The following is a 27,248-nucleotide window of genomic DNA, read 5'->3' on the forward strand; positions in this document are numbered from 1 at the left end:
GTTTCACCATATTGGCCAGGCTGGCTTCGAACTCCTGACCTCAGGCGATCCTCCTGCCTCAAGCTCCCAAAGTGCTGGGATTACAGGCATGAGCCACCACACCCAGCCTACTGTTACTTATTTTATAGACTGAATATTATTATAGTTTCTCCCCTAATCCCAAAGATGGTATGGGAAAGGTTTCTCTGCTATCAAGAATTGTATTAAAACATTATGGCCGGGTACGGTGGCTCACGCCTGTAATCCTAGCACTTTAGGAAGCCAAGGTGGGTGGATCACCTGAGGTCAGGAGTTCAAGACCAGCCTGGTCAACACGGCGAAACCATGTCTCTACTGAAAATATAAAAATTAGCCAGGTGTGGTGGTGGATGCCTGTAATCCCAGCTACTCGGGAGGCTGAGGCAAGAGAATCACTTGAACTTGAGGGGCAGAGGTTGCAGTGAGCCCTGATGGCGCTACTGCACTCCAGCCTGGGCGAAAGAGCGAAACTCTGTCTCAAACAAACAAACAAACAAAAAAAACATTGTTCAGGCCTCTTCTGAGCTGTCATGGATTCTGTAAAGATTCGGAAATTTGCTTATTAAAGAAATAATGTATATTACGTTGTTCTTAAACTCCAGTCATTTTATTAGCCATTAGTAGAGGACATTGTCTATAGTGTTTATTTTGCTGTTCTTCAGTAGTTAATGGAAGCAACAATACACTTCCTTTTTTTGGCCTTAAAGTCTTGTTGATTTCCCCCAGTAATGATTTATGTCACTAAATCTGTATCTGAAATCTTGGTTTACTTTTGTTCACTTACGTGTAACTGCCTGCTAGACTTTCGTTGAAGGTTTGTTAAACAATCTCTGGATTCAAAATAGCAAAACCAAATTCCTTGTCTTGCCTACTAAATTATTTCTCCCAACTTGATAGACTCTTACTAGCATCGCTATTAACGACATCCAGTCTTGACACATTAGAGTCATACTTCTGTCTTCCTTTTCTCTTATCTCCTTTTATCTAGTCTTTCATGAGACATAACCATAGTTACTTTATTGTATACATCTCTTTCTTTTTTCTTTTTTTTTTTTTTGAGACGGAGTCTCGCTCTGTCGCCCAGGCTGGAGTGCAGTGGCGCAATCTCGGCTCACTGCAAGCTCTGCCTCCTGGGTTCAAGCTATTCTCCTGCCTCAGCCTCCCAAGTAGCTGGGACTAGAGGCACGTGCCGTCATGCCCGGCTAATTTTTGTATTTTTAGTAGAGACAGGGTTTCACCAAGTTGGCCAGGATGGTCTTGATCTCCTGACCTCGTGATCCGCCCGCCTCGGCCTCCCAAAGTGCTGGGATTACAGGCGTGAGCCACCGCACCCTGTATACATTTCTCTTGGTTTCCTTTATCATCTCAGTCGTCATCTAAAATGTGAATTACTTATAAGTAATGGATACTTTCTATCTAGGGTTCCCATTTTTATACTTCCATTTCCAAGTCATGTGCATACCATTTCCAAACTATTTTTTTCTTTTTTTTGTTTGTGGAGATGAGGTTTCACTCTCTTGTCAGGGCTGGTGTCAAACTCCTGGCCTCAAGGGATCCTCTCCCATAGCCTCCCAAAGTGCTGGGGTTGCAGGCTTGAGCCATTCCACCTGGCCTGTTTCCAAACTTATTCTTAAAGCTCCCATGTTATCACGTCATTCTCTTACTGAATATTTGTAGTGGTTCCCTATTGTATCCCATTATCTGTTTACCCTAGGATGCACTCTACCAGTTTTTCCGCTACTTCCCAGTACATAGCCTCCCCGCAAACCAAGCTAGTTTCCTCGTCCTATTCACTCACAATCATCATGACTGTTTTGCCTCTCGTTATGCTATTACCTGTGTCCAGACTATTGTCTTCTTTCTCTTCCTCTCCCCTTTTGTATTCAAATCCTACCCATTCTCTAAGACTCACATCAAATCGTGTCTTTTCTTTGGAGCCTTTCCCAACTAGGCTATTCCTCCCTATTATGCTCGTAAGTCACATTCACTTAATTGGACTGCCCTGTTTTCATTACTAGGTGTTCTAATAAAATTTTAGCGATAAATTCCTTTAGATAATAAAGATAGTTCCTGGATGTTTGTTTGAGAGAGAGGTCAAGTTATATTAAGTGTGTCCCTCTCTCTCCTGCTGCCAGCTGAAGTTCCTGTCTTTGCCAGACACCTGGATGAAAGAGTTTTTTCTGGCTCATATATACACAGAGTTGCAGTTGATAGAGGAGGCTCTGCAAAAGTATCAGAATCTCATTGATGTGGGCTTCTCTAAGAGCTCATATATTGTTTCCCAAATTGCAGTTGCCTATCACAATATCAGAGGTGAGTGAATAAAGACAATGAAATACTATCAGACCCTGACAGGTGCATTGTGCTGTTTTCTGAACTATCTTCTTTCTGCAGATATTGACAAAGCTCTCTCCATTTTTAATGAGCTAAGGAAACAAGACCCTTACAGGATTGAAAATATGGACACATTCTCCAACCTTCTTTATGTCAGGGTGAGCTGCTTCCCTTGCTTGGATTTCATTAAGGTCTTTTGTGCACTAATCTCCTGGGTTGGATTGTCACCCACTTGTATTAGCTACAGGAAAAATAATTTAGGGAGTTCTTTTTTCATGCTTATATTGTCTTTTTCTTTTATCCCAGAGCATGAAATCGGAGTTAAGTTATCTGGCTCATAACCTCTGTGAGATTGATAAATATCGTGTAGAAACGTGCTGTGTAATTGGTAAGAGTTAACTACATTTTTTCTTTTAAGATTTATATTTATTATAAGTAACACGTGGAAATAACCACAATTAGCTAGGGATGGTGGTGCATGCCTTTAGTTTCCTCTACTCAGAAGACTGAGGCGGGAGGATCGCTTGAGAGCCCAGGATGTCAGGGCAGCAGTCAGCTGTGATCACGTCACTGCACTCCAGGGCTGGGCAACAGAGTGAGAGCCCATCTCTTAAACAAACAAACAAGCAAACAAAAACTCAATAATACAAAAGTACCAAAGGTAACAATTACATACCGTAGAATGTGAAAGCTCACTGTAATCCTACTCTGAAGATTGTTTGGTGAACATGATTCCAGAATATTTTTCTGTGCAGATATTAAAAATTTATGTGTAGGGGCCGGGCGCGGTGGCTCATGCCTGTAATCCCAGCACTTTGGGATGCCAGGGCAGGCAGATCACGAGGTCAGGTGTTCGAGACCAGCCTCTCCAATATGGTGGAATCCCATCTCTACTAAAAATCCAAAAATTAGCTGGGTGTGGTGGCACGCGCCTGTAGTCCCAGCTGCTTGGGAAGTTGAGGCAGAAGAATCACATGAACCTGGGAGGTGGAGGTTGTAGTGAGCCAAGATCGTGCCACTACACTTCAGCCTGGGCGACAGAGTGAGACTCCATCTCAAAAAAAAAAAGGATGTATTATATGTGTATGTCTATATTGTTTTGCTTGCCAAAACTGTGTCATTATACATAGTGCTATCTAACTTCCTTTTTTTAACTTAATAATATATCTTTGCCATCTTTTCATGTTAGTACATTTAAACTTGTATTATTTTTGATGACTAGCATTGTATAGATGTACTTTTTTTTTTTTGGAGACGGAGACTCGCTCTGTCGCCCATGCTGGAGTACAGTGGTGCCATTGGCTCACTGCAAGCTCTGCCTCCCAGGTTTACACCATTCTCCTGCCTCAGCCTCCCGAGTAGCTGGGATTACAGAGGCCCGCCACCATGCCCGGCTAATTTTTTGTATTTTTAGTAGAGATGGGGTTTCACCATGTTAGCCAGGATGGTCTCGATCTCCTGACCTTGTGATCCGCTGCCTTGGCCTCCCAGAGTGCTAGGATTACAGGCTTGAGCCACCGCGCCTGGCCAGTTATTTTATTTTATTTTTATTTTTATTTTTTTGAGACGGAATCTCGTTCTGTTGCCCAGGCTGGAGTGCAGTGGCACGATCTCAGTTCACTGCAAGCTCCACCTCCCTGGTTCAAGCGATTCTCTGGCCTCAGCCTCCTCAGTAGCTGGGAATACAGGCACCCGCCACCACGCCCAGCTGATTTTTTTGTATTTTTAGTAGAGACAGTTTTACCGTGTTAGCCAGGATGGCCTCGATCTCCTGACCTCCTGATCCACCCTCCTCGGCCTCCTAAAGTGCAGAGATTACAGGTGTGAGCCACCACGCCCAGCCCTGGCCATCATTTTAATTTAATTATTTTCTTTTATTTATTTATTTATTTTTTACACAGCACATTAAAAAAAGACATTTATTCAGCATCACGATCAGACTATTACATTTAGCAATCAACAGCATAGGTGCAAAAAAAAAAAAACTACATTAAAACCCTTTGTTGGAATGCTTTACACTTTCCACAGAACAGAAACTAAAATAACCTGTTATACAATTAGTCACAAATACAGTCCTCGAGTTTTTTGCCCATACACATGAGTATTTATCTAAAACATGTCTTCTTTGTAGCAGCTAGGCCCTGCCACCACTGTGCTTGGCTGAGTTCACAAATCTGTTGTAACCTGTATCTTCCCTGTCACTTCTCTGACTCTCCTCTCCTGCTAAGCTTTGTTTCCTAATTAAAATCTTCTGCCACTGCCATAGCTACTGCTGTGCTGGAACCGCCATAGCCACCTTGGTTTCCTGGTTTGCAAAGTATTGGCTTCCACCGCCATAGGGGCCAGAGCTTCTGCCTCCAAAATTTTCTCCCTTCATGGGTCCAAAATTTGAAGACTGATTGTTGTAATTGCCAAAATCATTGTAGCTTCCACCACCTCCAAAATTGCTTCCATCATTACCAAATCCATTATAGCCATCCCCACTGCCACCATATCCACCACCACCAGGGCTGCCACCAAAGCCACCACGACCACTGAAGTTTCCTGCACTACCAAAGTTGTCATTCCCACCGAAACCACCTCCACGACCACCACCAAAGTTTCCAGAACCACTTCGACCTCTTTGGCTGGATGAAGCACTAGCCATCTCTTGGTTTGACAGGGCTTTCCTGACTTCACAGTTGTGGCCCATTCACAGTATGGTATTTCTGAATGACAGTCTTATCCACAGAGTCATGGTCGTCAAAGGTTACAAAGGCAAAGCCCCTTTTCTTGACACTGCCTCGGTCAGTCATGATTTCAGTCACTTCAATTTTTCCACACTGTTCAAAATAATCTCTTAGGTGATGTTCTTCAGTGTCTTCTTTAATGCCACCAACAAATATCTTTTTCACAGTTAAGTGGGCACCTGGTCTTTGAGAGTCTTCTCTTGAGACAGCTCTCTTTGGTTCCACAACTCTTCCATCCACCTTGCGTGGCCTTGCATTCATAGCTGTATCCACCTCCTCCACAGTGGCGTATGTGACAAACCCAAAGCCCCTGGAGCACTTGGTGTTTGGATCCCTCATTACCACACAGTCCATGAGCATTCCCCATTGCTCAAAATGGCTCCTCAGGCTCTCATCGATTGTTTCAAAGCTCAACCCTTCAATGAAGAGCTTCCTCTGCTGTTCAGGCTCTTTAGGAGACTCTGACTTAGACATGACGGCAGAGAGAAGAGAGACTTTAATGATACTTCTTTGGTGGCATCCATGGGCCAATCATTTTCTATAAATAAGTTGTGGCTAGTTTTTATTAATATAAACATTGCACAGCTGGGTGCAGTGGCTCATGCTTGTAATCCCAGCACTTTGGAGGTCGAGGCAGGCAGCTCACCTGAGGTTGGGAGTTTGAGACCAGCCCGACCAACATGGAGAAATCCTGTCTCTACTAAAAATACAAAATTAGCCTGGTGTGGTGGCGCGTGCCTGTAATCCCAGCTTCTTGGGAGGCTGAGGCAGGAGAATGGCATGAACCCAGGAGGTGGAGGTTGTGGTGAGCTGAGATCACGCCATTACACTCCAGCCTGGGCAACAAGAGCAAAACTCTGCCTTAAAAAAAAAAGAAAAAAAATTGCTTCAGGAAACATCTTTGTACATGTATGTTTATTTTTGCATGCTTATGCAACTATATCTATATAATAAGTTCCTAGCAGTGAAAGACTGGATCAAAGGTGTATTTGTGTTAAACTTTAATATAGCTAAAAAGCTCATAAGAATTTCAAATCTGAAGACGAGACTGCCTGTTTTCCTACATCAGGGTGTCTCAGTCTCAGCACTATTGACATTTTAGGCTGAATAATTTTTTTGTTGGGGGCTGTCCTATGCATCATAGATGTTAGCTGTATTGCTGGCCTCTACCCACTAGATGGCAGTAACTCCTTTCCCCCAGTTGTGACACCTAAAAGTGTTTCTAGCTATTTCCAAATGTTCTCTGGGAGTCAGAATCACCCTCGGTTGATAGCCATGGCCCTATATACTATACTTGGCCACACTATGTGGCCTGATAATCAGTTGACATAGACAGCTGAATGATCACTCCCAGGTGAAAGTAGGTTTGGTTGGTTGTGATTGAAAGCCTAGCTTCACTGGTTCCTGGGTCTTTGGTCACATTACATTGATATCATATATTTGTGCCTTTGTAGGTTAGGATATTGTTAATAAACAGATGGAATTTTAATCCACCAATCATTCAATAAATTTTTTTAGTCCTTGAAGAAGTTATGGTTTAGTATAGGAAGTAAGCATTAATAAAAAATATAATAAATCCTATGAGAACAGGCCAGTCGCAGTGGCTCACACCTGTAATCTCAGCACTTTGGGAGGCTGAGGTGGGCAGATCACTTGAGGTCAGGAATTTGAGACCAGCCTGGCCAACATGGCGAAACCTTGTCTCTACTAAAAATACAAAAAAATTAGCCGGGTGTGGTGGCACATGCCTGTATTCCCAGCTACTCAAGAGGCTTAAGTAGGAGCATCTCTTGAACCCAGGAGGCAGAGATTGCAGTGAGCCAAGATTGTGCCATTGCACTCCAGCCTGGATGACAGAGCTAGACTCCATCTCAAAAAAAAAAAAAGAAGAAGAAATTCTATGAGAACACAGATTAACAAGGAACAAATGATCTTTTCAGTATCAGAGCATTATAAATATATCATAAAGTCCATTATGGTGAGAGTGGGACTCCAGTTTATTCAGAAAGCATCTCTTTTGCATTTTCTGTGTGCCAGGCACTGTGCCTTGTATTGCAATACCTACCCCAGTTGCCTATTGAAGATGACCGGTAAGAAAACAACTATAATTCAATGCATTGAGTGTTACGATTAAGGTAAACCCAGGATGCTTAGGGAATACATAGGAAAAGCATGTAATCAGTCTGAGATTAGGAAGGCTTCTTGAAGAAGGTGATGCTTAAAGGATGGGCAGTATAAAAAGAACTCAAGAAGGGAGAAAGGTTGACTTTGGAAGGGCATTGAAGTGTACAACAGACATTGTGCTTGGGATAGTTCACTGTGCCTGAGGCATGGTGTGGGAGGTAAGAATGTACAAACAGGGGCCAGATCTTGAAGAGCCTTTGATGCCTTTCTAAAGTGGTCAGATTGTCACTTTAGAGTGATGACTGGAGCTGGGCACAGTTGCGTGTGCCTGTAGTTCTAGCTACTCAAGTGGCTGTAGCGGAAGGATTACTTGAGCTCAGGAGTTCGAGTCTAACCCAGGCAACACAGTAAGACCCCAACTCTTAAAAAAAAAAAAATGTTTTATTTAGAAATTAGAAAAAAAAAAAAAAAAGATGACTGGAAACAATGTGCTGGGAGGATTAGAAAGAGGCCAAGACTAGAGACAGAGGCCAGGTAGGAGGATGTTACAATAATCAAGTCCTAGGAATGACAGCCTAAATTGATGTATTGGCAGGAGGAATGGAGAGAGGCAATTGGGTTTGTTTGTTTGTTTATTTATTTATTTTGAGATGGAGTTTTGCTCTCGTTGCTCAGGCTGGAGTACAATGGTGTGATCTCGGCTCACTGTAGCCTCCACCTCCCGGGTTCAAGCAATTCTCCTGCTTCAGCCTCCCGAGTAGCTGGGATTACAGCTGGGATTACAGGCGCCCGCCACCATGCCTGGCTAATTTTTCATATTTTTAGTAGAGACAGGGTTTCGCTATGTTGGCCAGACTGGTCTCGAATTCCTGGCCTCAGGTGATCGCCTGCCTCAGCCTCCCGAAGTGCTGGGTTTCCAGGCGTGAGCCACTGCACCTGGCCGGCAATTGGATTTAGAAGTTATTTAGGAACTAGAACAAACAGGAATTGGTGATTGGGTAACCAGATTGATACCAGTGCCCTTTATTTTATTTTATTTATTTGTTTTTTGAGACTGAGTCTCGCTCTGTCAACCAGGCTGGAGTGCAGTGGTGCGATCTCGGCTCACTGCAACCTCCACCTCCCGGGTTCAAGTGATTCTCTTGCCTCAGCCTCCCGAGTAGCTGGGATTACAGAATGCACCACCACGCCTGGCTGATTTTTGTAGTTTTAGTAGAGATGGGGTTTTACAATGTTGGCCAGATTGGTCTTGATCTCCTGACCTCAAGTGATCCGCCCACCTCGGCCTCCCAAAGTGCTGGGATTACAGGTGTGAGCCACTGCATCTGGCTTTATTTTATTATTATTTTTTATATAGAGGCAGGGCATTGATCATAGCTCACTGTGACCTTGAACTACTGGGCTCAAGTGATCTCCGACCTTAGCCTCCCAAAGTGCTAGGATTATAGGCATGAGCCACCATGCTCGGCCCCAGTACCCTTTACATGATGAAAGGAAATAGAGATAGGGGACATAATGAACAATTCTTTTTTTTTTTTTTTTCCTTTGAGATGGAATCTTGCTGTGTCGCCCAGGCTGGAGTGCAGTGGCACAATCTCGGCTCACTGCAAGCTCCGTCTCCCGGGTTCACACCATTCTCCTGGCTCAGCCTCCCGAGTAGCTGGGACTACAGGTGCCCGCCACCACGCCTGGCTAATTTTTTGTATTTTTAGTAGAGACGGGGTTTCTACTACTATAACAATTCTTTTTTTTAACATATTTTTAACAATTCTTTTTAAAACAGAGACAGTTAAAATCAAAGGAAGCCAGGCATAATTACTAGCATCAGTAGTCTTAGTGACTTGTGAGGCTGAGGCAGGAGATGGCTCGAGCCCAGTGTTCGAGTCCAGCCTGGGCAACCCCATCTGGCTTTAGACAGTGAGACCCTGTCTCTATTTAAAAAAAAAAAAAAAAAAAAGGCCAGGCGCAGTGGCTCACGCCTGTAATCCCAGCATTTTGGGAGGCCGAGGCAGGTGGATCACAAGGTCAGGAGATCAAGATCATCCTGGCTAACACAGTGAAACCCCGTCTCTACTAAAAATACAAAAAATTAGCCGGGCGTGGTGGCGGGCACCTGTAGTCCCAGCTACTTGGGAGGCTGAGGCAGGAGAATGGCGTGAACCCTGGAGGCAGAGGTTGCAGTGAGCTGAGATCGTGCCACTGCACTCCAGCCTAGGCGACAGAGCGCGACTCCATCTCAAAAAAAAAAGGCCGGGCACGGGGGCTCACAGTGCCTGTAATCCCATCACTTTGGGAGGCCAAGGCGGGTGGATCATAGGGTCAGGAGTTCGAGACCAGCCTGGCCAACATGGTGAAACCCTGTTTCTACTAAAAATACAAAAATCAGCTGGGTGTGGTGGTGGGCACCTGTAATCCCAGCTACTCGGGAGGCTGAGGCAGGAGAATTGCTTGAACCCGGGAGGCGGAGGTTGCAGTGAGCCAAAAAGATCATGCCACTGTGCTCCAGCCTGGGCAACAGTGAGACTCCATCTCAAAAAAACAATCAATATATATGAGAAGAATAATTATTTAGAAGCTTATTTTTTCTTTCTTTTAATAATCATTTGAGGTGAACTCCTTAATGAATCGTTATTTTCCTTAATATATCCGTAATGCCCAGTAAAATTTCTGCATACAGTCAATAAATGTTTGTTGAATTCAGCCCACCTACCTTAAAAATCAGAGCAGGGAACATCAGATATGACAAAAAATATACGTTAGCTTTCATGTTATAGCCAGTTCAGAGGAAGTGAAAAGGAGAAAGAAGGATGGAGAGAAGAAAAGGAAACTGAGGACCTGAGAGAATGAGACAATCTTAAGAGTAGAGTGATGGCAAGAATCTCCTACTTGTTTAGTCCTGGCTTCTTTTGCTTTTATGTCTTGATGTGACTTGCTCCCTTCTATACCTGTCAGTCACGGTCTCTACCTGAGCGGCAGCATTTTATTTTTATATATATATATAATATAAATATTATATAATTTATATATATAATATAAATATTATATAATTTATATATATAATATAAATATTATATAATTTATATATATAATATAAATATTATATAATTTATATATATAATATAAATATTATATAATTTATATATATAATATAAATATTATATAATTTATATATAATATAAATATTATATAATTTATATATATAATATAAATATTATATAATTTATATATATAATATAAATATTATATAATTTATATATATAATATAAATATTATATAATTTATATATATAATATAAATATTATATAATTTATATATATAATATAAATATTATATAATTTATATATATAATATAAATATTATATAATTTATATATAATATAAATATATAATTTATATATATAATATAAATATATAATTTATATATATTATATAAATATTATATAATTTATATATGTATAATATATATATATTTTACATATATGTATACTACAGTATAGCACAGTTAAGCTTTGGACTCTGAGCCAGATTGCCCAATTTTAAATTCTGGTTTAGATACCTAGCTGTGTAATCTTGGACAAGTTACCTAACCTTCTGTGCTTTAGTTCCTTCATCTGTAAAAGGAGAATAATAAAATGTGAGCCACTGTGCCTGGCCCTTAAAGGAGATTTTTTAAAGTGCAGGGTTTCTTTTGCTTGCTGTACCTTTCCCCCTTTAAGTTACTTGTGTTAATATGTTCTCATGCCACATTAAAAGGAATATGTATATATACATATACAAGGTTTAATGGGCTGCTTGCTTAACAAAAATAGGATATTATATACATACTCTGCATTTTGGTTTTCTCATTCAACAGTATTTCATGAAAATCCTTCCTAGTCTTGGTGTAGCTCTTCATTCTTTTTTTAAAAAATATAGCTTGGGCCAGTGCAGGGGCTCAGCACTTTGGGAGGCTGAGGCAGAAGGATTACTTGAGCCCAGGAGTTCAAGACCAGCCTGGGCGGGTGGATCACCTGAAGTCAGGAGTTCGAGACCAGCCTGGCCAACATGGTGAAACCCTGTCACTACTAAAAATATGAAAATTAGCCGGGTGTGGTGGCGGATACCTGTAATCCCAGCTACTCGGGAGACTGAGGCAGGAGAATCGCTAGAACCCGGGAGGCGGAGGGTGCAGTGAGCCAAGGTCGTACCATTGCACTCCAGCCTGGGCGACAAGAACGAAACTCCATCTCAAAAAAAAAAAAAAAAACAACACACAATAAAACACATAGTTTTATTGAGGTATAATTTACATACCATAAAATGTTAAGTCTACATTTCAATGAGTTTTTGTAAATTTGTACAGTTGTAACCATTACCATAATCCAGTTTAGAATACTCCATCACCCCAAAAAGTTCTCTCGTGTGTATTTGCAGTCAGTCCCATTCCCATCCCCCAGCAACCACTGCTTTGCTTCTTTATAGTTTTGCCTATTCCAGGAATTTCATATAAATGGATTCTTGCAATATTTAGTCTTATTGTCTGGCTTCTTTCAGTTAGCTTTTTTTTTTTTTTTTTTTTTGAGACAGAGTCTCTCTCTGTCACCAGGCTGGAGTGCAGTGGCATGAACTCCTGCGCTCAAGCTTTCTCCTGCCTCAGCCTCTGGAGTAGCTGGGACTACAGGCATATATCACCGCACCTGGATACTTTTTATTTTTAGAGACAGGGTCTCACTATGTTGACCATGCTGGTCTCGAACTCCTGACCTTAAGTGATCCTCTCGCTTCAGCCTCCCATCCATTAGCATGCTTTTGAGGTTCATCCATATTGTAGCATGTATCAGTAGTTCCTTTTATTGCTGAGTAGTATTCCATGTTTGGATATGCCACATTTTGTTTATTCACCAGTTGATGTAAGACAGATGGCTTTTATACTTTCTTCAGCTGAAATCTTTCACTTCCACTTTTTAAGACCAATGAGAATAGAACTGCTTTGGTTCTTGTGTGAGAGGGAAACTTAGAGCGCTACCTTGTTTTTTTTTTTTGGAGACAGAGTTTCGCTTTTGTTGTCCAGGCTGGAGTGTAATGGCGCAATCTTGGCTCACCGCAACCTCTGCCTCCTGGGTTCAAGCGATTCTCCTGCCTTAGCCTCCTGAGGAGCTGGGATTACAGGCATGCGCCACCATGCCCAGCTAATTTTGTATTTTTAGTAGAGACTGAGTTTCTTCATATTGGTCAGGCTGGTCTCAAACTCCTGACCTCAGGTGATCTGCCTGCCTTAGCCTCCCAAAGTGGTGGGAGTACAGGCGTGATCCACCACTCCTGGTCAGAATGCTACCTTTTTAACCCTTGAGGTACCTGTTTTTTTTTTTTTTTTTTTGAGACAGAGTCATACCTCTTTTTTTCCAGATGTTGTTTTGCTCTATTACCCAAGCTGGAGTGCAGTGGCACGATCTCAGCTCATTGCAACCTCCGCCTCCCAGGTTCAAGTGATTCTCCTGCCTCAGCTTCTTGAGTAGCTGGGACTACAGATGTGCGCCACCACGCCGGGCTAATTTTTGTATTTTTAGTAGAGACAGGGTTTTGCCATGTTGGCCAGGCTGGTCTCAAACTTCTGACCTCAGGTGATCTGTCCACTTTGGCCTCCCAAAGTGCTGGGATTACAGGCATGAGTCACCGTGCCTGGCCTGGGTACCTCTTTAGAAACCTCGGCTCCAAGTAATATAGTTTGAAAACCACCGATGTAAAGCATAATCTAAGAAAATGTGTATATAGGCCAGGTGTGGTGGCTCATGCCTTTAATTCCAGCACTTTGGGAGGCTGAGGCAGGAAGATCGCTTGAGCTCAGGAGTTTGAGACCACCCTGGCAACATGGGGAGACTGTCTCCACAAAAAAATTTAAAAATTACCCCGGCTTGGTGGCGTGTGCCTGTGCTCCCAGCTACTTGGAAGCCTTATGTGGGAGGATTGCTTGAGCTCAGGAGGTTGAGGCTGCAGTGAGCTGTAATTGCACTACTGCATTCCAGCCTATGTGACAAAGTAAGACCTTATCTCAGAAAAAAAGAAAGAAAGAGAATGTGTATATAAATGCTGTATCCAGGTGATATTAAAAGGAATAAAAACTTGCAGTGTTTAAGAATATTTTTTTTAACCAGAATGTGTGACAGATGAAGTATATTTCCCAAGGGAATATTTCCTTTTTGTACAATTTGGATGTTTTGTCAGGACTTTAGAGGGAATGGGTTATGGTTTCATGCCCATTTGGTGGAATGCTATCTATTTTAATGGACTTTTATTTTTACCTTTCTGATTATTCATTTTTTGGTTTGATTTTTAATCAGGCAATTATTACAGTTTACGTTCTCAGCATGAGAAAGCAGCCTTATATTTCCAGAGAGCCCTGAAATTAAATCCTCGGTATCTTGGTGCCTGGACACTGATGGGACATGAGTACATGGAGATGAAGAACACGTCTGCTGCTATCCAGGCTTATAGGTGATTATCTAGAGGTGGTGAGGTAGAGCAGATTGCTGTGGTTAGGAGCTTCTAAACCTGCAAGTTGCCAACCTTGATTCTGCCTTCTTAACAACCTGTCTTTTCCATTTCTTAGACATGCCATTGAGGTCAACAAACGGGACTACAGAGCTTGGTATGGCCTTGGGCAGACCTATGAAATCCTTAAGATGCCATTTTACTGCCTTTATTATTATAGACGGGCCCACCAGCTTCGGTAAGCCTGGTCACTTAACAATGCGTCTGATATGGGAAGGGCTAATGACTTTTCTTTCCTCTTTTGATAGCTATTGACAAATCACAGTGGATGGTTTTGACTGTTGGGGATCTGAGTTTAAAGTTGCTAAATGCTGTTTGGTTATTTTCATTTAGTATATTTCACTAACAGGTTAATAGTATAATTATGAACACAAAGTAATCTATTATATGGAGCATCAGGTTAAAGACCAGTTGTTGCATAGCTTTGAAATAGTGGTGTACTGGTTCCTCAAGGGAGAACTTCAGTTTCTGTAAAAAGTCTTTGCTCAGACTGCCTGTTCTTCTTTCTCAGACCCAATGATTCTCGCATGCTGGTTGCTTTAGGAGAATGTTATGAGAAACTCAATCAACTAGTGGAAGCCAAAAAGGTACCTTAAATTGGGTCCTGAAGAATTTGAGTGGAAATCTGCTGTTTAGATGAAGGTTGGGCTATCTGTGCTGTAATTTTTCACTTATTCTGATCTAAGTGCTTAGGAAAGTATGAATATTTATAGATACATAGTCTGAAAGCAAAGCTGGGCCAAGGTCATCAGTGGGAATGTCAGTGTGTAGCCTAGACCTATCAGAACTAGTAAAAATGTCTTTCATTCTATAAATCTGAACTTCTGGGAGGCTTGCAGGGTCTTAACCTTCATATGATTTAGTTGTGGCACATGGGACAATGGTCAAAATGACCAGTTTGTTTTTTTGACAGTGTTATTGGAGAGCTTACGCCGTGGGAGATGTGGAGAAAATGGCTCTGGTGAAACTGGCAAAGTGAGTGAAAGGAGTGAAATGCTGTTGATACTTCTGTTGGCTTCTCTGGGATGGCAGGTCCTGCATGCTCTAGAGCCTCCCATCCACCCATCATTCTACATGGGTGTAGGGATGTAGCAGGATGTATGAATGCTGGTTTGTGAATGTAGTCATCTTGTCCCTAGAGAATGCCACTTCTGGCCAGGTGCAGTGGCTCATGCCTGTAATTCCAGCACTTTGGGAGGCTGAGGGAAGTGGATGACCTGAGGTCAGGAGTTCAAGACCTGGGAGGTGGAGGTTGCAGTGAGCCAAGATTGCGCCATTGCACCCCAGCCTGGGCAACAAGAGCAAAACTCCATCTCAAAATAAAAAAAATAAAAAGAGAATGCTAATTCTCTTGAAGGAGGGCAGTTGCTTTCCTATTAAAGCAAGAGATCAAGATTGATTTGAAGAAAGGATAACATTTTTGTGTCAGAGCACTCTAGGAAAACTACTTTCAGTATTAATTTCCTGATAAGGGCCAGAAAAATTAGGAATAACTCAAATAGTAGGCAAAGAGGTTCTTAAATGTAAAGAGGTTCCTATCTGGATTCTTAGGAAAAAAAAATTGAGTTGCTTAGTATCTTTTTTCTTTTTTTTTGTAATTTACAGATAGGATCTTGCTGTGATGACCAGGTTGGTCTTGAAGTCATTGGTTTCAGCCGGATTAGAGAGTAGCTAGGATTATGGCCCTATGCCACCATGCCTGGCCACTTGTTATCTTTTTTTTTTTTTTTTTTTTTTGAGATGGAGTCTTGCTTTGTCACGGAGGCTAGAGTGCAACCTCTGCCTCCTGGGTTCAAATGATTCTCCTGCCTCAGTCTCCCGAGTAGCTGGGATTACAGGCGCTTGCCACCACACCTGGCTAATTTTTGTATTTTTTAGTACAGACAGGGTTTTACCATGTTGGCCAGGCTGGTCTTGAACTCCTGATCTCTGGTGACCCACCCTCCTTGGCCTCCCAAAGTGCTGGGATTACAGGTGTGAGCCACCGTGCCCAGCTTTTTTTTTTTTTTTTTTTTTGAGTCAGAGTCTCACTCTGTGGCCCAGGCTGGAGTGTAGTGGTGTGATCTTGGCTCACTGCAACCTCCACCTCCCAAGTTAAAGCAATTCTTCTGCTCCAGCTTCCTGAGTAGGTGGGATTACAGGCACGTGTCACAATGCCCAGCTAATTTTTGTATTTTTAGTAGAGGAGGTTTCACCTTGTTGGCCATGCTGGTCTCAAACTCCTGACCTCAAGTGATCTGCCCTCTTTGGCCTCCCAAAGTGCTGGGATTACAGGCACTAGCCACCTTACTCTGGGTATTACTAGATAATTTTTGCAAGGATGTATTATCTAGCTTAGATACTAATATTTACTAACTCTCCTTCCATCATTAGCAGAGTAATGATTCTAAGCTTTGATAACAGTAACTATCACATCTAATACTATTCTAGTTCCAAGAGTGTCATTTATGTCAAAATTGATACTTATCTATGTATTGTTATTTTTTTGGTCTTACGTACTTTTACTTTTTTTATCAGTAAGTTGCTTTGGGATATCATTGGTACTTAAAGACCAGTTTCTTTTGTAGGCTTCATGAACAGTTGACTGAGTCAGAACAGGCTGCCCAGTGTTACATCAAATATATCCAAGATATTTATTCCTGTGGGGTATGTATCATACCATGAGAATTGTATTGCTGATATTATTACTGTCACCTCAGTCATTTTGCTTTCCCTCTCTAGGAAATAGTAGAACACTTGGAGGAAAGCACTGCTTTTCGCTATCTGGCCCAGTACTATTTTAAGTGCAAACTGTGGGATGAAGCTTCAACTTGTGCACAAAAGTGTTGTGCATTTAATGATGTGAGTATCAGTTCTTTAATAAAAGGTTTGAATTTTAGGCTAGAACATTAGATATTTAAGTGGAAAGCCTACCTTGGCCAGGCGAGCGGCTCACACCTATAATCCCAACACTTTGGGAGGCTGAGGCAGGAGGATCACTTGTGCCCAAGAGTTCAAGACCAGCCTGGACAAAAAAGGGAGACCTTGTCTCTACAAAAAATAAATTTCGCCAGGTTTGATGGTGCATGCCTGTGGTCCCAGCTACTTGGGAGGCTGAGGTGAGAGGATCACTTGAGGCTGGAAGGTCGAGGCTGCAGTGAGCCTTGATCACACCACTGCACTGTAGCCTGGGTGACACAGCGAGACCCCATCTCAAAAAAAAAAAAAAAAAACAAGCAAGCCTACCTGCCTGCCTTGATCTGTGGAACTTGTATAACAGCATCTTAATAACTTGTTTTTAAGACTAGCTTCGGACATGTTTTGAAATATTTCCCTGACTTTGTTGCAGACCCGGGAAGAAGGTAAGGCCTTACTCCGGCAAATCCTACAGCTTCGGAACCAAGGCGAGACTCCTACCACCGAGGTGCCTGCTCCCTTTTTCCTGCCTGCTTCACTCTCTGCTAACAATACCCCCACACGCAGAGTTTCTCCACTCAACTTGTCTTCTGTCACGCCATAGTTGGCTACTCTCAAGCCAGCACATTGTTAGACCCATCTTAAATTAAGCCTTACCTCCATATAAAGAACAGCACGTCTGTTCCAAGGACCTCAGCTCTTCTTGTTTCTACAGATGGCAACAGCTCCATAGGGACAGCTTGTATAATTACCTTCAGAGGCCAACTGACAGAATCCTGGCAGGAACAGACATTATCTTGCCAGTTAGAAGTACTTCTGTCTCACTTATGTCCAAAGAGTGGCTATAGATCTTGGCCTTCTTCCCTGAATACTTTTTTTTTTTTTTTTTTTTTGCCCCCAAGAAAGTCCCTTTTATAGCACTTTAGCACAGGCAATGCTACAGGAACAAAGTTTCAATGCTGCTGAGAGTGAAAGAAGGAAAGTCTGCCACTCTACCCTGAGCTGGCAGTAGGGCACTGAGTACCCTAGGAAGAAGTCAGAGCAATGGATACAAATGACCTTGCTCTTGGATTTGCTGAGCATGATCCCTATTCTGATGTCAGAGATTAGGTTTAAATGGAATAGAGCTATCCATTTGTTCCTACTCTCTAGGGAGACAATCTTCCAAAACAGTTTTGGGGGTGGTCTTCTAAAGCTTTCAAATTGGAAGTAACTTACTAGAGTTGAATAAAAGAAGGGCAAAAATAATCTCGCAGAGCTTGGAACTGCTGATAGCCCTTACTGAGGGCAAAAGATGGCTATATTGTTAGCTATACTCCTACCAAAGCAAGCAAGGAGGTAGGATTATAGACAATTTCACGGACATTTGGAAATAACATTTGTGATTATACAGACAAGAACAAACTCACTTCAAGCTGGTCTGTTTTAATAAATTTTCAATGTAATTGTCTATTTTTTTCCCTCCCATCTGCAACAGAATACATTTTTTTCAGCCTTTATCTAGATGAGGTAAAGGGAATCATTCTTATGGTGCTCTTGGAGAGTTTCAGGCCTGTGCATGTGTGTACAGCAGGAGGTAATATGCTATGTCTGCTGTAATATATTTGCACAGTAGATGCTATGGATCACTCTGAGCTCAGGGTCCAGACTTTATTCTTATTCCCAGAATTTTGTGTTACCTTTTTACCTCCTAACATATGACACTTCATCCTATTAATTAAGGAAGGTTTAGAATATCTAATACAACTTGAATTCATTTGTTACTAAGCCTTCTTAGGCAAGTTGTATACTAGTTACTGGTCTCCACTGCCATGCCTTTTCAAGGTTTCCATGGTCCAGAATGATGTTTGATTCTTAATTTTTCTGTCCCTTTTATAATTTGTTTTAATGATTTTGCTACATTTGGAATTCAATAAAAAATGTGAACAATAATATCTTTAATATAACTGTTTTTGTGTGCACAGAAACCTTATAAGTAAATAAAAAAAACATGAGATTACATAGGTGGTTATAATACAAAAGTGGGAAAAAAGCTAGTGTCTGAGTATTGCATCCTGGATATAATAATTCCTGATATATGGTAAAGCATAAAAGAGACCTATTATTTCTTCAGGAGAGTAGCTGACCCACCTCAGGGCCACGACTGCTCTTCTCTTTCCCCACAGCCTCAGTACTTTTTGCCAAAAGGCCCAGATTTGAGTAAAGGGGAGCGCCGTGAGCGTAGGATCCGGGCATAAGGGCTGCAGTCTGTTGAACTTTGGCAGGTTGGTGTTCGGGGAAGTAAATTTCGAAGGAATGGTTTCTTCCCTGGTGGTTGTTGGTTTGGTTGCTGGTTTTCCTGGTTGGTACCAAGGCGCTTTTTGGCAGAAACCTGGCCTTGGAGTTTTAGCACAGTGTGATACTGCTCAGCAATACATGCTGCCTTCTTCCGAAGGTCCAGTTTCACTAGCACCATGTTGTTCTGCAGTTCAGCCAGAGTCTGGTCCTAAGGAAGATCAATAAGGTTATAGAAAACACTTTTGTCTGGTATATTAGAGAAACGAGAGGGCTAAGGGTAATACATACCATCCATTACTAGTTACTAACAACTGTTTCTTCAAAGATTAAAACTCTTTAAAGTCGGAGCTTATAACTGAATAAGGAGACATTTTCTGAGAACAAAACATAAGCAGTGCTGAATAGGACATCTTCTAACACATAAGGTAGTATGAGCTTGAGTAAATTTAATTTCTAAGTGCCTCAGTCTCTAAATGTCAAATGTTGAGTTTAAGATATACAATTTTAACATTTTAATCTCTCTGGAATCAGGATGCATCTTACTGATGAGAAATATCATATCCAAATTGTTACTTTTTTCTTAGTAGTACATAAAATAATGGTTTCTTATAATCAGTAGCATCTTAGATGAAATATGACAGTAACTACCTCCCTGAGGTGGTTGTGACAGAAAATACCTATAAATTACTTAGCACAGTGCCTGGTGCTTAGTAAATGCTTAACAAAGAATAGTTATTTTTATTTTGCAAATATATTGCTCTCACTATAAATTCAGCCTAAAAATCTTTACCTTTTTCTTCTGGTCCTCTTTCCTTTCTCACATATACACTGGAGTGGGCCGGTAGGAGAGAAGTAGGTATATAGTTTGCCCTAACCTGTTTGATTAAGATGTCATCACAAGTGGTCAAGGCTTGACGAAGTTTTCCTGCCCCAGTGCTGTGGCAACAAGCTCTCTCTGCTGATTGGAGAGACTCACCAAGTTTCTGAAGCTCTGTCCGCAACAGCCTTATATTCTGAAAAAGGAGAAGTAGGAATCATACTGTGGCCAAGAGAACCAGGATAATGATCTAGAGGGGTCAGGTAGCCATTTGAAGAGAAGTAAAATTAGAAAGGCTAGTCAGCTGAGTGAAATAGCCACTCTCCAGAACTGTGCACAAAAAAACATGTTGTCTTCACATGAACCAGTGATAGAGTGTTGGATGTGGGAAATTGCCTTCGGTAAGAGTTTGGTAAACAGAGAACGGTAATTACCTTCTGGCCCTCTTCTAACTTCTTGTCCACATCAATGGTAAAGGGCTTGGCTGAGGGTGGTGGTTCTAACATTTTCTGATACTTATGCAACTCTGAGGGAAGGAAACAGGAAACTTAAAATATGTGGGGTTTTTTTTAGCCTTGGACTAACCTCTTTAACTGAGTTAACAGTAGCTTGCAGCAAATATAAAAAGTGAGGCTATGTGCATCCTAGATTGAAATGTCAGGGGGATGTAGCTTGCAGTTTAGGAAATTATGTTAGAGCAGGAGTTAGAAGGCCTGGGTTTGAGTAACAGCTCTTCTCTGAACCACTGTTACGTTTCCTGCCTGTTTCTTTCCTCACCTTCAGTGGTGGAGTTTAGCTCTGCTTTGCACTGCTGTAATTTAGCTTTAACCTCCTGAAGCTGCTGGGTGGAGGCAGAAGCTGCCAACCTTTGTGACCGCCGTAGGGACAATTCAGACCCTGATTGCTGATGGGCCACTGACTGTTGTCTGGCTTCCTGCAAGAGAGCTTCTAGCTCTTCAATCTTTTCATCCCGCTCCTAAGAGGGAAGCAGAGAGCACAATTCTTTGCAGAGCCAGAAAAATATTGCTAAGACAGATGACTGAACAAACAGAGTACTTGTGACACTGATCCCTTGAAAACCTGTTGTTAGCACTTAATACGATTTCCTGGCCAACTAAACCCTTAATCAATTCACCAAACATAGATTGAACCCAAAGCACTATGGGGAATAGAGAAAAGGGAGTTATAGATTCCTGCCCTTACTAGAGTAGTTTATAAAATCTCTTTACTTCAGGCAAGCTAGTGATGGAAATCTGAGCAGCTAATTGGAGCTGGCTCAGGGAAACTCACTTGAATCTCTTCTTGGTAAAAACTTGTCAGTGACTCCTTGAGGATATTTAGTTTTTCTTCATACATTTCCTCCAATAGTTCCTTTTGGGTGTCCAAATGTTCACTGTCAGAAACAGAGGAGAAAAGAGAAGTAAATGAAGGTTCTGAGGAGTGAACTTGGGGAACAGATCTTGAGGCACAACTCCACCTAACTCTTTACTTCCCACCCTCTGTCCCAGGTGACAGAGCAAGAGGGGTCACTCAGCTAGTACCTGCACCACTGTTCCCGCTGTTGCATCTGTTCTACCATCTCATTGCAAATTTCATCTCGGAGATGCATCTCCAGCTGTAGCTTTTCCTGTCGTTCCTTCAAAAGCAGTGTCTTCATGGCTTCCACTACTTGTAGGAGCTCCTAGGAGAGACACACGTCAGAGGTCATCAGATGCTCATGCCCTCAAAAGGCACAAGCCCACCTGGAAGGCACCATGGAAAAATGTGTAGCTACTAAGCTGCTACACTAAAGCTTTCTTGTATTCTCACCTCTTTGCCATACATGGAGATGTCAGCTTCATTTTCAATATCATCATCAAGGCCTGTGTCTGCCTTAGCCCCTTTCTCTAAGCTGGGGGATGCCTGAAGACTATGTTCCTTGATGAACGAGTGCAGGGATGGGAATCCCAGTTGCATAGGTGGGGCATGCACAAGCTAGAGGGAAAAAAAATATCTTACTTGACTCCATAAGTAGTCCCTAGGAGCTTTCTTAGAGTTACCAGTTCCAAGTGAGCACACCCATCACACCTCTAGCTTCTCACCTGGCTAGCAATGGCTGAGAACTTGGCCACATGAAGAGTTTCATCATAGGTAGATGCACAGGGATTCACATTGACAATCATGCAGGAACGGCCTCGGCCTGTGAAGAAACCTTGGAACACTCGAGTCAACTTGCTGTCACGGAAGGGAACCAGGTTCTGCTTTGACCTGGCAGAGAATCAGAGATAACAGAGCTGTGAGCAGAACACCAGCCCTTTGGGTATCCTAGCACCATCCCCAGTGGTGACCAGGAAGTCTCTTAGCAAATTGCAGAGCCCAGGGCTTATAGTCAAAAGCTCACCGGTTCTGCTGGTTTTGACGAAGGGCAGCAATACAGCGGCCCAGGGTGTGCAGAGAGGTGTTAATGTTTCCTGCTTCCTTCAACCGTTCACCACTCTTCTGATCTTTGCAGCGCTCTGAGCCAGCCAGATCACAGAGTGACAGCCTAGAATGATGCACAGGATCTGACATAAGGGCCTCACATGTTATGAGCCTTCTGGCCCTTTGTATAATTCTGGAGAGGGGACGGCCCACTAAGAATCTCTGTACCCAAAGAAGGAGAACAAGTAGTTCCCCTGAGGACCTCCTCCATGCTTTCCCAACTATCATTTATGGCCAAGAAGCCCAAATTTCTAAATGGATAAACTTACTCGCTGATCTTGGGGACTATATCTCCTTCCCCCTGAAGGTGTAGGATCCTGATTGAGAAGATGCTGTGACTGGAAGTTAAGAAAAACAAAAAGTCATTGCACATTTTCCATGACCAGGCAGAGGACTAATGTTTCCTGGAACACAGTGAAGAGTTTATTCTTACAATCTACTCACCTGCGGCTGGAGTTCTGGTTGAGGTGGGTGCTGGCAAAGCTCTGGTTCTTCCGACCCACTTTCAGGAGTTTCCAGGCCTCCTCAGCATCTTGCACATGAATCCAGTTGAGATCTGGGGCCAAAGAAGAGAGGCGTAAGATGGGAACATCCAACTCTCCCCAGTTGCCCTCCAGGGTTCATGCCAGCTTCCCCCATGTTCCTTTACCTTTCACATAGGGATTGCCATTTTGATCCTCGCATAGCCGCAAAGTCTGCCTCTTGCGCTGTTGGCTAGGTGGTTCTAATAGGTCATAAAGCAGTTCGTTGTAGATCTCAAAGAATGAGATCCAGACAGAGAAGCGAATGTTTGCCGGGACAGGTACTGGGGCAGTGTCTGGCTGTGCCCATCGATGACTTGTTTCTGGAGAAGAAGCCAATGTATAGGGCATCAACCTAGAGCATTTCATCTCTCTTTTGGCCTGCAGGGGCCTTGGAAGGCAGACCTCAGATCGCAACCTCTGGTCTGTACTCCTGGCAGCTATTAGGAACAGGGAGTGAGTTCCTAGTATTTCTTGGCAGAGCCCAGTCATGGTACCTACCATCCAGCTGGCTACTGCTGGTACACTGACTGATAGAAGAGAGCCCAGCAATGCCACTGTCGAAGCTGGTGCTGGTACCTATCCGACTTTCGATGTAGACACTCCTCTTCAAGGAAGTGGACAGCTCCTCCTGGAGGGGCACAGGGAGAAGGTAAGCACAAAACTTCCCCAAGATTTGTACCCCCTACCCCCACTGCCATGGATACCAATGCTTTACCTCTTGGAGGCCTCCATTTAGCAGGGACAGCTTCTTTATTTCCTCCTGTCGGATCTGCTTGCTGTCTAGCCAGATTACCTCATTGGAGAGCAAGGGCTTCAGATCAGGTGTTGGATGAAGTTGGCCTTGGAGGCTATTGAAGATCAGCGCCAGGGACCGGGGGAGAATCCCTCCATCCTTGATGGTACCTAGAGGCATATGAAAGATGGACAGCTGAGGCAAGTGCTCTTCTCCCCCTAACTCAGAGTCTCAAAAGGTAAAAACAACACCATTACCAGCCAATCAGGAATCCCGTGAAGCCTTACTACTCACCTTGAATCGTGTGGGTTTTCCCTGAGTTAGTGACTCCATATGTATAGATGAGCCAGTTCTGCCCTTTGAGTACATCCTTTACCATCTCCTTCACAGTTAGGTTGAAGAAGGACGCCTGTCCCACTTCTGGCCCAAAGATCTAGAGAGAGACCCAGTTTTTTAGAGGCCTCTCCTTCATCTCCCACTTGCCTCCTGTGCAGAGCCAGCAGATATATCCCTTCCTGAGTGGTTGGCTCTGGAGACCACTCAAGCAGCTTCTTCCTGCAGTGCCGCTGGCTGTTTCCTAAACATTGAGGACTCAAGCACTCTCTGCTAGTCCATCTTTCCACCAAATCAACAAACACTTAAGGAATGCTATGCCCTAGGCCTGATGCTGCACACACAATGGGGCAATATAATGGCCCATAAGTGTGGGCTTTGGAGATACATGGATCTAGACTCAGGTCCTAACTCTACTAGTGACTAGCTACATGGCTTCAGCAATATTACGTTCATTGAGCCACACTATCCTTGTGAGGAAAATAAGGAAATAATGATAATAACAATAGAATTTTTCAGAATTGATATACATATGTTACTTGACACATTGACTAACACATAACTAGGGCCCTCAAAATTGTAGGTGTGCATATACAAGGAACTCACAGTCAGGAAGAGAAGCTTTCCCTCTAAACAGGGAATAAAGTTGCCCTTACATGTTGGTCCTTTGTTCACAAACCAGTACCCTCCATACCTGGGAAAAGGTGAACCTGTGTGTGGCTTGGCCAATTCCCCGCTCATTGCTCTTCAGGGCAAAAGAGTCCTTGGGTGCTTGTAGAACAAGAGTCTCCACATTCTCAATACGGACACAACCCTAAGAAGGGAGAAAATACAGTTGTCACAGAAGGCATTCCTGGGAATCTTTTGTACTGCATCATTTCACCTGAAATCCTCCCTTCTCAGACACTTACCTGATCTTCCTGTCGTTCCAACTCTGAAGGTAACAAGGGCCTAACCCTCAAGTATACTTTCACCTTCTCCATAGTGTCCTCAGATGGAACCTGTGGCAGAATTCCAGCCCAGAACCACAGATTAATTTCAGCAGTTACATCTGAGCAAATGGGCAAACAGTAGTTTCTAGGAACTATGATAACACTACCCCATTTCACCTCAAATGTCTTTGTGCAGCTACTCTTTGGTTCCACAATCATTCCAACCCACATGGACATTTTTACTACTTTGTCACCCTTCCCTGTCTCATCATTATCCTGCAAACGTGGCTTGCCACACCAATGATCTGAGTTAGAATTTATTGACTGGTATGAAAATTGCTATGTGATATTAAAGCAAAGCAGAGGCAAACACACTTGGATTTGAGTCCCAATTCCATGACTTAGTAACCATGAGACCTTGAACTATGAGTTCTTGAAATTCTTTGCCTCAGTTTCCTCATCTGCAGAATGGGGTTAATAATAGCACCCATGTCATTCATTCAACAGATACTTAGAGGCCAGGTGCAGTGGCTCACGCCCGTAATCCCAGCACTTTGGGCGGCCAAAGAGGGTGGATCACCTGAGGTCTGGAGTTCCAGACCAGTCTGGCCAACACAGCAAAACCCCATCTCTACTAAATATACAAAAATTAGCTGGGCTTGCTGGTGGGTGCCTGTAATTCCAGCTACTCAGGAGGCTGAGGCAGGGAGAACTGCTTGAACCCGGGAGGCGGAGGTTGCAGTGAGCAGAGATTGTGCCACTGCACTCCAGCCTGGGCGACAGAGCGAGACTCCATCTCGAAAACAAACAAACAAAAAAACCCAAAAAACAAAAAAACCCCAGATATTTAGAGTGCCTACTATGGCCTAGGAACTGTGAAGCTCTGATAGTCCATAGTGAGAGACATCATCAAGGACCATGCTCTCATGGAACTTTATAAGTCTCTAAGAGAAACTCTATAAAAGCACAAAATGTGACAATGTATGTTAATGTTTAGCATAGGACCTAGTACAGTGTTTCTCAACCAGGGTCATTTCCACTCCAAGGGCCATTTAGCAATGCCTGAAATGCCTGAAGACATTTTTCGATTGTCACAAATGGGAAGGCACTACTGACATCTAGTGGGTAGATGCCAGGAATGCTATTAAACATCTTAAAATGTACAGGACAGATCCCTACAAGAACTGTCTAGCCCCAAATGTCAATAATGCTGTGACTGAGAAACCCTGGCCTAGCAGGAAACCTACAACAAACTGAAGCTATGGTGATACTATTAAAACCTGAACATACATTCCACTTACATAATGCCTATATGACCTTGTGCAAATTATTTAGCACAACTGGGCCTCAAGGCAAAGAGAGATAACTATTATTCCCTGAAAGATTAACTGAGAGCATGCACTTGAGGGTATTTCATTAATGCAATGCAAATAATAGTTCTTCTGGACACACAACTCTTAATTTTTTTTTTACTTGTCATGCCCTTAATTTTTTTTCTTTTTTTCTTTTCATAGCCATTTTGTCCTAAATGCCCTTAATTTTGAATTGATGTCAGACCTTTAGGATTGCTAGTCTTTGACCTCATACTACCCTGTATGGACAATTATTGGCCTGAGGATATCACTTTCTGCCCCAGCCACTCCCCAGTTCCTTTACCTGCTGCTTGTCCTCCAGGGAGGTAGAGATGACAGAGCAGTCTGATAGCAGGTTCTTGCGTACCACAGACCCCAAATCTGCAGCTGTGGACTCAAACATGGGAGAAACTACGACATCGTCATCGGACAGCAAGCCCGCTGGCGGAGAAAGGATCCCTTGCGACATGACGGCAGGGGCAGCCTAGGTCTAAAAAGAGACCAAAAAGTGGGCAGGGAGAAGAACCTTTAGGGACAGAAGGGGCCGCGAATTTTAGGTAATAAGTCCCTTGCCCCATGACACCGGGTCCGGCTTCCTACTTCCTTTCCCCTCCAATTATCGGCAAAGGGGAAGGGAATGAGAGAAGTTCACTTAATGAACAATTGAGAGAAGTTTGAGGAGGCATTTCCGAACGCGAACAGAAGTCCACAGAAATCTGGCTCCAAAAGCAGAAGGCCACGCCTTAAAGTAGGGCACCTCGCCCGCCGGTGCTGTGGAGGTGGTGTCAGGATCCCTCGGCTCCTTCTCTAACCTCACCCCAAGGACCACCGTGAGAACACAGATGCAGCATTAAGAGAAAAACAGATGGCTGCAGCTCCGATTTCTTAAAGCCTATTCCGCGCGGGCAAGAGCTGGTAACCCGGGCTCCAGCACAGCCGCACACTCACCCGAAGACGTGCCACTTGCTCCTCCTGGGGTACCGGCTCACTCACACCTAGTCGCCGAAGCTGGACTTTCGCAGCCGGAGAGCACAACTCCGCCCACGAGGTGCAGCTTTGTTACAGATACAATATTTTAAATTACGCGCTGCGTTCATTCGGCCAATCACATAGGGAAGCCTGCAGCTACCAATCCGCGTAATGAAAGGGGGCGGGCCTGACTGGAATTCCAGTTGTTCGCTTCCGCTTGACCT

General features: G+C 43.0%; 2 protein-coding genes and 1 pseudogene across 4 annotated transcripts in view; 1 reads left to right on the forward strand and 2 right to left on the reverse strand.

Annotated features, from left to right (window-relative positions):
* Positions 1-18,559, forward strand: part of CDC23 (cell division cycle 23) — a 32,353-nt gene extending 13,794 nt beyond the window's left edge. For 2 of the 3 annotated variants that reach the window (XM_055286117.2, XM_055286118.2), the window contains 10 exons: positions 2,154-2,331; positions 2,413-2,510; positions 2,659-2,740; positions 13,522-13,675; positions 13,791-13,910; positions 14,244-14,319; positions 14,646-14,707; positions 16,300-16,378; positions 16,454-16,573; positions 17,061-18,559. In XM_055286117.2, coding sequence (XP_055142092.1) covers positions 2,154-2,331; positions 2,413-2,510; positions 2,659-2,740; positions 13,522-13,675; positions 13,791-13,910; positions 14,244-14,319; positions 14,646-14,707; positions 16,300-16,378; positions 16,454-16,573; positions 17,061-17,231 — 1,140 coding nt within the window. In that variant the 3' untranslated portion in view covers positions 17,232-18,559. Of the gene's footprint in view, positions 1-2,153; positions 2,332-2,412; positions 2,511-2,658; positions 2,741-13,521; positions 13,676-13,790; positions 13,911-14,243; positions 14,320-14,645; positions 14,708-16,299; positions 16,379-16,431; positions 16,574-17,060 lie in introns of those variants that run through there. The other variant, XM_063642801.1, reaches the window with a different exon arrangement.
* LOC129486348 (heterogeneous nuclear ribonucleoprotein A1-like) lies at positions 4,282-5,572 on the reverse strand (annotated as a pseudogene).
* KIF20A (kinesin family member 20A) lies at positions 18,548-27,246 on the reverse strand. Its single transcript, XM_055286116.2, has 19 exons — positions 27,004-27,246; positions 26,360-26,545; positions 24,683-24,772; positions 24,466-24,585; positions 23,733-23,871; positions 23,421-23,608; positions 23,204-23,333; positions 22,831-23,025; positions 22,626-22,737; positions 22,451-22,519; positions 22,102-22,245; positions 21,803-21,968; positions 21,531-21,695; positions 21,263-21,402; positions 21,012-21,114; positions 20,499-20,697; positions 20,156-20,247; positions 19,780-19,917; positions 18,548-19,112 (listed from the first exon to the last, which is right to left on the reverse strand). Exons 2-19 carry the CDS (start codon positions 26,522-26,524, stop codon positions 18,795-18,797), a joined length of 2,673 nt encoding a protein of 890 aa, XP_055142091.1. The 5' UTR covers positions 26,525-26,545; positions 27,004-27,246; the 3' UTR covers positions 18,548-18,794.
* Positions 27,247-27,248: the final 2 nt, after the last annotated feature.

The sequence above is a fragment of the Symphalangus syndactylus genome, chromosome 7 (genome assembly GCF_028878055.3).
Source record: "Symphalangus syndactylus isolate Jambi chromosome 7, NHGRI_mSymSyn1-v2.1_pri, whole genome shotgun sequence".
Classification (NCBI taxonomy): domain Eukaryota; kingdom Metazoa; phylum Chordata; class Mammalia; order Primates; family Hylobatidae; genus Symphalangus; species Symphalangus syndactylus.